The 14,401-nt window shown below is 40.4% G+C and overlaps 1 protein-coding gene across 4 annotated transcripts in view; it reads left to right on the forward strand.

Annotated features, from left to right (window-relative positions):
- Nucleotides 1-14,401, forward strand: part of LOC105006382 (plasma membrane calcium-transporting ATPase 1) — a 33,101-nt gene that overhangs the window by 11,114 nt on the left and 7,586 nt on the right. For 3 of the 4 annotated variants that reach the window (XM_010864885.4, XM_010864886.4, XM_034288458.1), the window contains exons 3-7: nt 8,267-8,464; nt 8,892-9,149; nt 9,347-9,472; nt 10,437-10,664; nt 14,068-14,094. In XM_010864885.4, the coding sequence (XP_010863187.1) occupies nt 8,267-8,464; nt 8,892-9,149; nt 9,347-9,472; nt 10,437-10,664; nt 14,068-14,094 (837 nt within the window). The remainder of the gene's footprint in view (nt 1-8,266; nt 8,465-8,891; nt 9,150-9,346; nt 9,473-10,436; nt 10,665-14,067; nt 14,095-14,401) is intronic. The other variant, XM_034288459.1, reaches the window with a different exon arrangement.

A 14,401-nucleotide genomic window follows, 5' to 3' on the forward strand; every position in this document is an offset into this window, starting at 1 on the left:
CAGTGATCTTCCAAGCATGGTCCATTCCCCAGGAGTCACGCAGGTGTTTGGTTGAGGGCAGGTGGTGACCAATGAGCCTTTTTGGTAGAATGTGCAAGGTGTTGCAGATTACCCCTGCAGTGGGTATCATCAGAACCAAACCGGACGGTGATGGGGGTGGTGAGGATGGACTCTATGATTGATCCATAAAGCCAGATAAGGGGGCTCCCTCATCGATATTTTGTGGAAGATATTCTAAATTTGTACATGACAGCATAATGAGAGGAAATACAGGGAAAAACGTGCAATTCATCAAATCATCTTACGAGTGTTATATGCTGACCGGTAGGAGACTGGTGTATTCCAGTTGTCCTTGGCCTTAGTGCGTTTGCTTTTTTTCATTTTTAAATGCCCCTAACTAACCAGGCTCAGTTATCCCTTCAAAACCTATGGGGAATATACCGTGCCATGGCAGGAGATACGACAATGCAGTTGAGTGAAATAGAGGAAGGAATCCCGGGCCCCTTGAAAAGATACATGCCTGGGCCCACTCACCTATGAAAGACACTGATATTATTGCGATCCTGTGAATCACCCACCTTTGCCCGCGTTAGCTATGGCCTTAGTAAGTACTATAGTGTTGGAGGTTGCATTCATGCCAAAATCTTTTGTAGGGGTAATTTAACAAAACAGGTGCACTTTCCATCCCTCTGATATATTTGCATGTAATATCAACTACTTCTAAGTTAAGCATGTATACTTTCAAGTGTCATTCCACATGTATTTGCCATTATTATCAGATGAAAATTAATCATTAGGCATTAAAAAGTTTTACAATCTTCAGCATATGCATTTTAACCTGTACCTGGCACAATTGTCCAGGTTCTAATAGCCATTCATTTTTAATAATTAGTGATTCTGAATTTTCATTTGTCTTTTCCTTTTATAAATATTGTCATGTTGGGTGCAGAAGGAACAGACTCGAGACCCAGGTGCAGGCTCAGGTGTAGGTAGTGTATTCATCACTTGTGTATATTTTGGCCATCGAAAGGGGATATGCACCGGTCAAATGCATGCACTGTATTGGAAAAATCCTATTCTTCTAGTCGCTAGCTTGGGAGGACAAGATTTGCTCTCTACGACTTGTTACTGAGCATCACATGGAAATTCAAAGAGATATAGGCAAAACAATGTGGGTATAATAAAAGCCTGAGAAAATCTCAAATACCTTTTTAGCGTTCAAGAATTTTAAAAGTCAGTTAACTATTTGTAGGGTAACATTAACACCATTTGCCAAGAAAACCATGTGAAGTACTACTTCTCGAGATAGGTCTACTTGAGATACTACTTTCTTTTTTACTGCTTTATCTTCTAATACACTTTTTATGAAATGTTTACTATTATATAGTGTTTAATGTTGCATGATCGTGGGACAGAAGGACCAAATCTGAACCAAACAAACTGTAGACAAAAAATATACACAATGTAAAAGTCATGGCTGATGGTCCGTGCATAGTTGTAAGGCAGTCTTCTATCACCTCTTTTGTTTTCTGTCGGTGTCATAGACTCACTTACCGTCTGTACCATATGTAATGACACCATGAGAGGAACCAGAGTTGGCTGTGTGACAAGCTGTCGCCAGTCCAAATGACAGCAGGATCTGAGGGAAGACAGCCAGAACTAAGGGCAACTGACTGGCTTTGATCAAAAGGCTAGGCAACACAGATTAGTTACTCAGAATCAGTTGAGAGCAAATATCAGTCTTGGGTAATTTGATCAAGAAAAGTATGTCAAACTTTGCAGAGGGATACTGTAGTCCAGTTGCTGTGCATAAACCCCTATGACACTTTATAATCTATGTTTGTTAGAAAAGTGGTGCAAAGAACACAAGGAGTGGTCTACAAAGAAGTGGAAACAGTAATGTGGTCAGTTGAGTAATCCTTCACCATGTTCTCAACAAGTGAAAGAGTACGTAATTAGTGCACCAAAACAATTGTAGAGGTAAAAGATCTTGAAAGGCACTGGCTGTTCTATTGTGGTATGGTTTGCATTTTCCTGACATGTTCTATTGTGCAGTGTTTCCCAACCAGGGGTACTAGGACCCCTGGGGGTACTTGGCCTTTCCATAGGGGGTACTTGAAAACACTCATGACACCATAGACTTACTAGTGAAATGAACATGAGGGGGTACTTCAGGGGTACTCCAAGCAGTGCAAATTATTTTTGGGGGTAGAGTAACTGAAAAAGGTTGGGAGCCACTGCTATTGTGGTATGGTCTGCATTTTCCTGGCATGTTCTATTGTGGTATGGTCTGCATTTTCCTGACATGTTCTATTGTGGTATGGTCTGCATTTTCCTGACATGTTCTATTGTGGTATGGTCTGCATTTTCCTGACAGACCCTTGTGTTACAGTTAAGAACATTACAGTTAAAGGACCACTGTGTACAATCCTGCATCTAAGGTTTACAAGATGGAATTTAACCAATAACACGACTTGTCTTCTCTTCCTCTTCCTTTACTGAACAAGACTGAATAGTATTAGTTAGTCCAGAATGGTTCGAGTGATTGTAATAGTACCAGTTAGTCCAGAATGGTTCGGGTGAGGGGGATAGTACCAGTTACTCCAGAATGGTTCAGGGGGATAGTACCAGTTAGTCCAGAATGGTTCGGGTGAGGGGGATAGTACCAGTTAGTCCAGAAGGGTTCGGGTGAGGGGGATAGTACCAAATAGTCCAAAATGGTTAGGGTGAGGGGGTTAGCACCAGTTAGTCCAGAATGGTTCGAGTTAGGGGGATAGTACCAGTTAGTCCAGAATAGTTCGGGTGATAGATCCAGATAGTCCAGAATGATTTGGGTGAGGGGAATAGCACCAGTTAGTCCAGAATGGTTCGGGTGATAGAACCAGATAGTCCAGAAGGGTTCGGGTGAGGGGGATAGTACCAATTATTCCAGAATGATTTGGGTGAGGGGAATAGCACCAGTTAGTCCAGAATGGTTCAGATGATAGTACCAGATAGTCCAGAATGGTTCAGGTGATAGTACCAGATAGTCCAGAATGGTTCAGGTAAGGTGGATAGTACCAGTTAGTCCTGAATAGTACGGGTGAGGGGGATAGTACCAGATAGTCCAGAATTGTTTGGGTGAGGGGGATAGTACCAGATAGTCCAGAATGGTTCGGGTGAGGGGGAGAGTATCAGTTAGTCCAGAATGGTTCAGGTGAGGGGGATAGTACCAGTTAGTCCAGAATGGTTCGGGTGAGGGGGATAGTACTGCAAGTGTCTAAAACACGTATAAGGAGATTACAAGTCAATGCAAACTGATAGATGGACCGGCCTGAAAGTTTGTTGAAACATTCACCAAAAGGAAAGCAAGTGTTGGACAGTGTGAACTACAAGTTGTTCAACCCGTAATTGAAAAACATTTTGCAGTAGCTTGGTGGCAATTGAACTCTTTTGAACAGCTTTTCACTAGTTAATTACTCTTTTACCATGATGGGTGGCAAACGACTGGAAATACACAGTACTTTTTTGTTGCAAAAAGTCCAGCGAATTCATTGCTTGAAACGTTTTTGTTTTTATTGGTTAATTCCATCATTCTATTGACATATTATCCCGAAGTGAAAGGCTCCTGCAATTTACAATCAATTAACTTTCAAATTGATTTAATTATCATTGTGCAAAGTAGATATTGTGGGATTGTCATCAGTCGGATGAAAGACAAGAGGTTCTCACTAAGTAGCAAAACGTCAGTAACATTTGCATCCCTGCACCAGATTTCCAAACTCTCAAGGAATCTATGCAAAGGTTGCTGTGGCCAAATACCTTAGGAAACTTTGTGGTGGTGTTTCATTTTTTGTGGGAAACATGTAGAAGATGCTATATCATGTTGGCCAGGACTGTCCAACCCTGTTGCTGGAGAGCTAACATCATGTAGGTCAAGACTGTCCAACCCTGTTACTGGAGAGCTAACATCATGTAGGCCAGGACTGTCTAACCCTGTTGCTGGAGAGCTAACATCATGTAGGCCAGGACTGTCCGATCCTGTTACTGGAGAGCTAAGATCATGTAGGATTTCTGTCCAATCCTAATCCTTATCTCAGGGTAGGTGCTCAGACCTAGGCATTCAGTATGGAACATGTCAAATTCAAAAATAAAGAAAATAACAGAGAATTTGCATCCCCTACTGTATTAACCCAGCAATCGGCAACACCATACAACCAGGGCTTGACATTGGCACCCGCCCACCCGACAAATGCGGGTGGAATTCGGCTGTGGTAAAGCAGTCACTCTTACTAGCCACTTTGGCGGGTGGCATTCTATATCTATACACAGGGTTTTTCCAGCTTTCAAAACTCAAACCAAAATCTTTCACCATCTCTGTGTGTTGGCATGGTAAAACAAGATTTTGCGCGGGAGAATAGCCGTACTGTCAAGGAAATCTGGCAACCTTGCATACAGGACCACATGGGTCCTGACATCACAGAGATGAGTAACTTCAGATATACGTGGATATAAAAATGGATCTTAGTTATTTTTTACACCCAATAAAACGTAATAACCTCAAACTACATCCAATCCATATATTTTTTTTAACTTTTCAGGTGAGTTCTAGTATAGCCTACAATAACAGACGTATTTAAAGAGAGATCGCGAGACAAATGAAAATGACTGGTGAAAAGATAATCAGATTAGGGTGTTTACTGTCACCAAAAACATTGGGGTTATATGCAGTATACAGTGAAAAAAATATATACAATTAACATATTTAAGTCACTAAGAATATAAATACATGAACGTGAAGAAGACTTTGGATCAGCGACATCAGCAGAACCTATACAGATGAAGGAGGTCGAGAGAGGGAGATTAACGATACGGCGTCAAGGCAAGGATGGAGGAAGAAATAACGTGACAAGGCTGTAATATATACAGCTATGTTTCGTTTTTATGCAAGTCCACATTTACCAGAATATAGCATAACAACTAAAATAGACAACAATAATATTGGCTACTATATAGCTGAGGAGTGATTTCATATTTCTTTTTAAATAACATGCTAGGTCTATGTTAAGAATAAATATATTGCATATATATTTTGGTTGATATTAGGGAGGACATTGCAGAGTGCATTAGCATACAAGGCAGATTTAATAGTTTTCTTTTTCAAGTGTGTAGCCACATATTATATAACGTATTTCGGTAGAGTGCAAGGGTTGGGGTACCACCTTTGCCTAATTTTGGGCCAGGAAAACCCCTGTGTGTGTGTATATATATATATATATATACAGGTGCAGGTCATACAATTAGAATATCATCAAAAAATTTATTTATTTCAGTAATTCCATTCAAAAAGTGAAACTTGTATATTATATTCATTCATTACACACAGACTGATATATTTCCAATGTATATTTGTTTTAATTGTGATTATTATAACTGACAACTAATAAAAATCCCAAATTCAGTATCTCTGAAAATTAGAATATTACTTAAGACCAATACAAAAAAAGGATTTTTAGAAATGTTGGCCAACTGAAAAGTATGAACATGAAAAGTATGAGCATGTACAGCACTCAATACTTAGTTTGGGCTCCTTTTGCCTGAATTACTGCAGCAATGCAGTGTGGCATGGAGTCGATCAGTCTGTGGCACTGCTCAGGTGTTATGAGAGCCCAGGTTGCTCTGATAGTGGCCTTCAGCTCTTCTGCATTGTTGGGTCTGGCGTATCGCATCTTCCTCTTCACAATACCCCATAGATTTTCTATAGGGTTAAGGTCAGGCGAGTTTGCTGGCCAATTAAGAACAGGGATACCATGGTCCTTAAACCAGGTACTGGTAGTTTTGGCAATGAGTGCAGGTGCCAAGTCCTGTTGGAAAAGGAAATCTGCATCTCCATAAAGTTGATCAGCAGCAGGAAGCATGAAGTGCCCTAAAACGTCCTGGTAGACGGCTGCGTTGACCTTGGACCTCAGAAAACACAGTGGACCAACACCAGCAGATGACCCCAAACCATCACTGACTGTGGAAACTTTACACTGGACTTCTGTGCCTCTCCTCTCTTCGTCCAGACTCTGGGACCTTGATTTCCAAAAGAAAATCCAAAATGTACTTTCATCAGAGAACATAACTCAGCAGCAGTCCAGTCCTTTTTATCTTTAGCCCAGGCGAAATGCTTCTGATGCTGTGTCTTGTTCAAGAGTGGCTTGACACAAGGAATGCGACAGCTGAAACCCACATCTTGTATACGTCTGTGCGTGATGGTTCTTTGAAGCTCTCCAGGGTGCGGTTATCCCTATTGCTTGTACACTTTTTTCTACCAAATCTTTTCCTTCCCTTCGCCTCTCTATTAATGTGCTTGGACACAGAGCTCTGTGAACAGCCAGCCTCTTTAGCTATGACCTTTTGTGTCTTGCCCTCCTTGTGCAAGGTGTCAATGGTCGTCTTTTGGACAGCTGTCAAGTCAGCAGTCTTCCCCATGATTGTGTTGCCTACAGAACTAGACTGAGAGACCGTTTAAAGGCCTTTGCGGGTGTTTTGGGTTAATTAGCTGATTAGAGTGTGGCACCAGGTGTCTTCAATGTTGAACCTTTTCACAATATTCTAATTTTCTGAGATACTGAATTTGGGGTTTTCATTAGTTTTCAGTTGTAATTATAAAAATTAAAAGAAATAAACACTTGAAACATATCAGTCTGTGTGGAATGAATGTATACATTATACAAGTTTCACTTTTTGAATGGAATTACTGAAATAAATATACTTTTTGATGATGTTCTAATTTTATGACCATCACCTGTATATATATATATATATATATATATATATATACAATATTTTTTTCAACTGTAGTCTCATTGCAATGACTGACATTACGACCTACGTCCCTACAACTCCCATGAGCACTACCTACATACAGTGTTTGATTCTGGGCCATTTGTGTTAGGCATATTGCATGCCAGTGACCAACAGTGTGAACTAGACAGGCTAGGATGTAGCACTGATAAACAAATAAAACATAATTTCCCAACAACAAAATGGTGGCTAGTGAAAACGCTGAGTGGCTAGTAATTTTGGAAAATCACTAGCCACAATGGCTGGTGAGCCAAAAAGTAAATGTCAAGTGCTGCATACAACCAATGGCAGTGCCATCATACTATCAACAAACCTATGGTAGAACCATCATACTGTCAACAAACCTATGGTAGAGCCATCATATTGTCAACAAACCTATGGTAGTGCTATCTTACTGTCAACAAACCTATGGTAGAGCCATCATACTATCAACAAACCTATGGTAGAGCCATTATACTATTAACAAACCTATGGTAGAGCCATCTTACTGTCAACAAACCAATGGTAGAGCCATCATACTATCAACAGACCTATGGTTGAGCCATCATACTATCAACAGACCTATGGTAGAGCCATCATACTGTCAACAAACCAATGGTAGAGCCATCGTACTATCAACAGACCTATGGTTGAGCTATCATACTATCAACAGACCTATGGTTGAGCCATCATACTATGTAGAAAACCTATGATAGTGCCATATTACTGTCAACAAACCTATGATAGTGCCATCTTACTGTCAACAAACATTCCTGAAATTCTCAAATGCATTTATAACTTTTTGTTTAAATATATCTGAAAATCGCAGAATTCTACACTAATATAGTTAGGTAGGCAGCATCCTTCTATGTACTCATTGAGGAGTACATAGAAGGTACTAGAGTACATACAAGGCACTAAAGACATCTATCCAGACAATGGAAAATCCTGACTGGTTAATTTCTTTCTCTTTCTGACACACTTTAGTTCCAATCAACTCCTTAGAAGGCAAGGTAAATGGTAACAATTACATAGCCATACAATATTGTCATTTTCTTTTAACCATTTTACATTTCAAAAACAAAATCAGTACAAATAATTTGGCTAGCCATTTTGGAAAACCCATGATGTTACATTATGTATTTAGTGTTCCTGGTTCTTTGACAGATTTAGGCTGGCTTTTTTGTAAAAACACTGCTCATGGGGAATCTCCTGAGCATGGCTTTAGGTTAGAAAGACTTCTAACCATTTTTGGCAGACTCTGTTTCTGCTGTTCTATGCGTGAACAATTTGTATTTTTTTCAACAGAAAGGGCTATACATTGCTTTAAAAGGGGAGAGGAAAGTAACACTATTATTTTGGTGTTTTCCTAGGATGGATATATTTGATACAGTATTTTTATAGGCCCTATACTAAAGCCACAACGTTTGCTAATTATTCTGTTTCCTCCTGTCTCTAGGGTTAGCTGGCCATGCTGATGACATTGCCAGAAGGAAAGAGGAGTTTGGACGGAACGTTATACCTCCAAAAAAGCCAAAAACCTTTCTTCAATTAGTGTGGGAAGCATTACAAGATGTGACACTAATAATCCTAGAAGTGGCAGCCATAATTTCATTAGGCCTTTCTTTTTATAGACCTCCAGATGCCGAAAGAGAAAGTAAGCATACACTTTACATATACTTTCCTTTTCATCCCTTGTTTTAAATAAAAGCATGCATGTAGATGCTTCTATTTGCTTCATGAACAGATGATGAACTAATTTATTAAACCAAACACCGAAACAGGAGATTGCTGCTTTACAACTGGTAACTTAGGGGTGGCAGGATAGCCTAGTCAAAAGCACTGGACGAGTAAACAAAATGGGCTGTTTATAATCCCCAGGCCGACAAGTAAAAAAAAACTGTCATTCTGTCCCTGACCAATTTAATCCTAATTGCCCCCAAGTTGTTGTTAGCATACATGCAGCATTTGTCCTCAATTTAGGGGTTACAGGCAAAGCTTAAAATCGTAGTTCTGTAGAGAATGTTATGTCCTTCTGTCCTTTGTAGCACAATCAGAAAATGATAGTTGTCCCTTTCTTTCAGATTGTGGGAAGGCCGCGGGTGGGGTGGAAGATGAGGGGGAGGCGGACACGGGCTGGATCGAGGGTGCAGCCATCCTACTGTCTGTTGTCTGCGTGGTCCTTGTGACGGCATTCAATGACTGGAGCAAAGAGAAGCAATTCCGCGGTTTGCAGAGCCGCATCGAACAAGAGCAGAAGTTTTCGGTGGTCCGAGGAGGCCAAGTCATACAGATTCACGTGGCTGAGATCGTAGTGGGTGACATTGCACAAGTGAAATATGGTAAGGTCCTGATGGAAAGCTCCCTTTCTTTGTGTGCGTGCATGTGGGTAGTTGAGAGAAGTCAACTTTAGATATAGGTTTCCATACTCTGTTTACTTCCACAACTCTGTCTGAATGATGAAAACCAGCCAGTTTAGCCAGCTAATCTGTTTTCTGTTCCTGTATATGGTCATTTATGTATTTATACATCCTTCTAGGTGACCTTCTTCCTGCTGATGGTGTGCTGATCCAAGGAAACGATTTAAAAATCGATGAAAGCTCTCTTACAGGTGAATCTGACCATGTCAAGAAGACGTTGGACAGCGATCCCATGCTGCTGTCAGGTAATGATGAGCATCACTCACTGGCAGCCTTTAAGGGTTCGGCTCATCCTAGATATCAGCTAGCAGTACTAGCTACAAACTAGTCCCCATAACAGGCTGACCTACACAAGACAAGATCTTTCACCTAACTTGGATTTGGTAATACTTCTCCCTTCTCGATTGGGACGTATCCATGTCCAATTGCACAACGTTTATATTTATTTAAAGAAGCATTTATTTTTTGGCTCCACAAAGAAAACCAACCAATGTTTATGCCTCCAACTTCTTCTCATTGATTGATATACTGTAGGTGAGTATCAAGACATGCAACCCCTTTGATTGGACACCGAGCTGTCTCAATCAATAGTTCAAAGGTTTGAAAAAGAGACTAAATGGATTACTTCATGAAAAATGTACATACCTATTTTATGAACAAAGCATTTAAAAAAAGAAAAACTCGCAATTGGACACTGAAATTTAGAAGATACATAGATGGCTGAATCGAGAACAGAGATATTATCACCTAATTCAGGACTCTCTTATGATATAATTCTGAAGCTGCTGCTTTTAGAGGTTGTCTATTTGTAAAACACTACTCTATATTCAAGTTGATAATGACTGCAGGCACATATACAGTGGGGAGAACAAGTATTTGATACACTGCCGATTTTGCAGGTTTTCCCACTTACAAAGCATGTAGAAGTCTGTACTTTTTATCATAGGTACTCTTCAACTGTGAGTAAATGAATCCAAAACAAAAATACAGAAAATCACATTGTATGATTTTTAAGTAATTAATTGGCATTTTATTGCATGACATAAGTTTGCATGACACAATTTTATCCAACAATATTTTTTTTATTTGCTTCACTTTTCAAAAAATGTAATTTGTTAAACCTTTGACTATATTTGTTTTGTATGGCCTTACAGTAAAGCAAAATATATCTTTGTGCTCATCGTGACCATTTCTATGTCATTTTGTCAGGTACCCATGTCATGGAAGGTTCTGGGAAGATACTGATCACAGCGGTAGGTGTCAACTCCCAAACTGGCATTATTTTCACCTTGCTTGGAGCTGAGGAAGATGAAGACGACAATGATGAAGAAAAAGCAGAAAAGGAAAAGAAAAAGAAGGAGAAGGAGGAAGAGAAGAAAGAGAAGGAAAGGATAAAGAAAGAGAAGAAAGAAAAGAAAGATAAACTGGACAAGAAAAGTAAATTAACCTCTTACCTTTGTCCATTGTGTTATATGGGCCTACTTGCTATACGTTTAAATTCATCATCATAAGGAAACACACAAAAAAAATTTTATGAGCTATTCCTTTATGTCATCCTTTAAGGCCTGCACATTCGGTTTATGGGGAATTTCTCCAAACGTCATATACTAATTGTACTAATTTATATTTGCAATGAGACATTTGACATTAGTCATATCTAAAAAGAGTATGTTTTATTTACTCTTTTTATCATTCCTCATTACCTGATATTGCAGTAAAGATTGCTAGCCACATATCCCAATAGGTACTGTACCTTCTAAACCTAGCCAAAATAAGTAGTATGTTAATTCCCACATCCACTGGTTGTTTAGCCACAAGGCAAAAATCAATATAATCAACTTATAAAATGTAAGTTCCATATGTAATTAGTGAATATTTTTTTCACCAGGATATTGGTAGGAGAAAGCATGTCTCTTAGATCCTCTTTGTTACCCTACTCATGTTCAAACATGGTTCATTATCACCATGTAAAATTATTTCAGAAAAACTATTAATCTGACCTCAGTCTTGAGGAGAAGCCATTGTGTTGTGTAAAGTCGGTTAGGTAGCTAGCTATCTGCAGAGGGTAAAACAAACTAACAAAAAAGAGGAAGTCTGAAAAAAGCAGCCTGAGGGGCGGGACTGGGCTAGAGCAGGAGGCACCACCCCTCCAGAGTTGATCTTTAAGATTACACAAATATGTTTTACATTTATCAATGTGTCTGCTGATAGGAACATCACTTAAACACATCTCATGGCTCTGTTAAAAAGGAAAACCTTGACTACAGACAAATACATTTTGTATTGGTATTATACACTCACCTAAAGGATTATTAGGAACACCTGTTCAATTTCTCATTAATGCAATTATCTACCAATCACATGGCAGTTGCTTCAATGCATTTAGGGGTGTGGTCCTGGTCAAGACAATCTCCTGAACTCCAAACTGAATGTCAGAATGGAAAAGAAAGGTGATTTAAGCAATTTTGAGCATGGCATGATTGTTGGTGCCAGACTGCCCAGTCTGAGTATTTCACAATCTGCTCATTTACTAGGATTTTCACGCAAAACCATTTCTAGGGTTTACAAAGAATGATGTGAAAAGGGAAAAACATCCAGTATGCGGCAGTCCTGTGGGCGAAAATGCCTTGTTGATGCTAGAGGTCAGAGGAGAATGGGCCGACTGATTCAAGCTGATAGAAGAGCAACTTTGACTGAAATAACCACTCGTTACAACCGAGGTATGCAGCAAAGCATTTGTGAAGCCACAACACATACAACCTTGAGGCGGATGGGCTACAACAGCACAAGACCCCACCAGGTACCACTCATCTCCACTACAAATAGGAAAAAGAGGCTACAATTTGCATGAGCTCACCAAAATTGGACAGTTGAAGACTGAAAAAATGTTGCCTGGTCTGATGAGTCTCGATTTCTGTTGAGACATTCAGATGGTAGAGTCAGAATTTGGTACCATCATGCCTTGTTACCACTGTGCAGGCTGGTGGTGGTGGTGTAATGGCGTGGGGGATGTTTTCTTGGCACACTTTAGGCCCCTTAGTGCCAATTGGGCATGGTTTAAATGCCACGGCCTACCTGAGCATTGTTTCTGACCATGTCCATCCCTTTATGACCACCATGTACCCATCCTCTGATGGCTACTTCCAGCACGATAATGCACCATGTCACAAAGCTCGAATCATTTCAAATTGGTTTCTTGAACATGACAATGAGTTCACTGTACTGAAATGGCCCCCACATTCACCAGATCTCAACCCAATTGAACATCTTTGGGATGTGGTGGAACGGGAGCTTCGTGCCCTGGATGTGCATCCCACAAATCTCCATCAACTGCAAGATGCTATCCTATCAATATGGGCCAAAATGTCTAAAGAATGCTTTCAGCACCTTGTTGAATCAATGCCACGTAGAATTAAGGCAGTTCTGAAGGCGAAAGGGGGTCAAACACAGTATTAGTATGGTGTTCCTAATAATCCTTTAGTTGAGTGTATGGAGGCTAAGCAAAATTTAAAAAATAACATTTTCAAATCTCACTTGTCCTACAGTTCACATTCTAACCTAATAGAGTGTATGGTTTAGCGTGCAAAGCCCATTGCTGTGCTCTTTCTGGCCAATTATGTGTGAAACAAATCTCACTGACCTAGAAATCTCTCTAACATTATACAAACCATCTACAGGTCCCCCAGGGTGAAATGCCCATTTAAACTACATTTTGCCAGTGGCATGACTAAGCAATTAGAAGGTGTAAGAAAAGGTTATTAGCTCGGTGTTAACTCAAGTAGTGAATAATTAATGAGTGACACAAATAGTTGAGTAAAGTTTACACTTTCCGGTCATTAACTAAAATGCCTAAACACGTATAATTTCAATTATTTTGAATAACACAAGTTGTGTGTGAGTGGCTTGCAGAGTCAGCGTGAGTGGCTTGCAGAGTCAGGGTGAGTGGCTTGCGGAGTCAGTGTGAGTGGCTTGCGGAGTCAGTGTGAGTGGCTTGCAGAGTCAGTGTGAGTGGCTTGCAGAGTCAGTGTGAGTGGTTGGCGGAGTCAGTGTGAGTGGCTTGCAGAGTCAGTGTGAGTGTCTTGCAGAGTCAGTGTGAGTGGCTTGCAGAGTCAGTGTGAGTGGCTTGCGGAGTCAGTGTGAGTGGCTTGCAGAGTCAGTGTGAGTGGCTTGCAGAGTCAGTGTGAGTGGTTGGCGGAGTCAGTGTGAGTGGCTTGCAGAGTCAGTGTGAGTGGCTTGCGGAGTCAGTGTGAGTGGCTTGCGGAGTCAGTGTGAGTGGCTTGCGGAGTCAGTGTGAGTGGCTGGCAGAGTCAGTGTGAGTGGCTTTCGGAGTCAGTGTGAGTGGCTTGCGGAGTCAGTGTGAGTGGCTGGCAGAGTCAGTGTGAGTGGCTTTCGGAGTCACATTTGAACTCAGACACCAGTGGTTAATAGAATGAAGCCATTACATGTACCCTATGTTATACAGATGTTGTTTCTGTGGGTAAATTGTGGTGCAGGTTAATTTTGGTTTGTGGGAGCTCAATGAAAGATACAGTTGGTTACATCAGTTGGTGAGCTAGATACAATAGGGTTAGTTGTACCATGGATGTGTGACTGCCTGTCGAACCGGTCCATTAGAAGTGAAGTCCGATAGGACAGCGTTTCTTTTCACGTTTAGGTCTCAGTGGTGTTGATCGGGGGGTTCTCCAAGGGAGTGCTGCATTAGGCCATTGACAGATGCGTTTGAAAGCATTCACACCTTTTCCTATGCAATGTCTGCAGTTTAATTATCAAGGGGACCAAAGTGAGGAGCCCTTTGCTGATGTGTAAATGGACAAGTAGCAAGCTCCTTTTTTCTCCACAGATAAAAAAGACGAAAAAAACAAGAAAGGTAGGTTATATTGGCATTGCATGTTTTCTGTACTTTAGATGAACACTGTGTTTCCATTGGCTTCTGTAGGTTTGTGTGTGTGTGTATCTATAGATGTATAGTTTGGTCTGTGCGTGTGGTGTGTGTTTCTATAGATGTATAGTTTGGTCTGTGCGTGTGATGTGTGTATCTATAGATGTATAGTTTGGTCTGTGCGTGTGGTGTGTGTATCTATAGATGTATAGTTTGGTCTGTGCGTGTGGTGTGTGTATCTATAGATGTATAGTTTGGTCTGTGCGTGTGGTGTGTGTATCTATAGATGTATAGT

The sequence above is a fragment of the Esox lucius genome, chromosome 19, assembly GCF_011004845.1.
Source record: "Esox lucius isolate fEsoLuc1 chromosome 19, fEsoLuc1.pri, whole genome shotgun sequence".
In the NCBI taxonomy this organism is placed as follows: domain Eukaryota; kingdom Metazoa; phylum Chordata; class Actinopteri; order Esociformes; family Esocidae; genus Esox; species Esox lucius.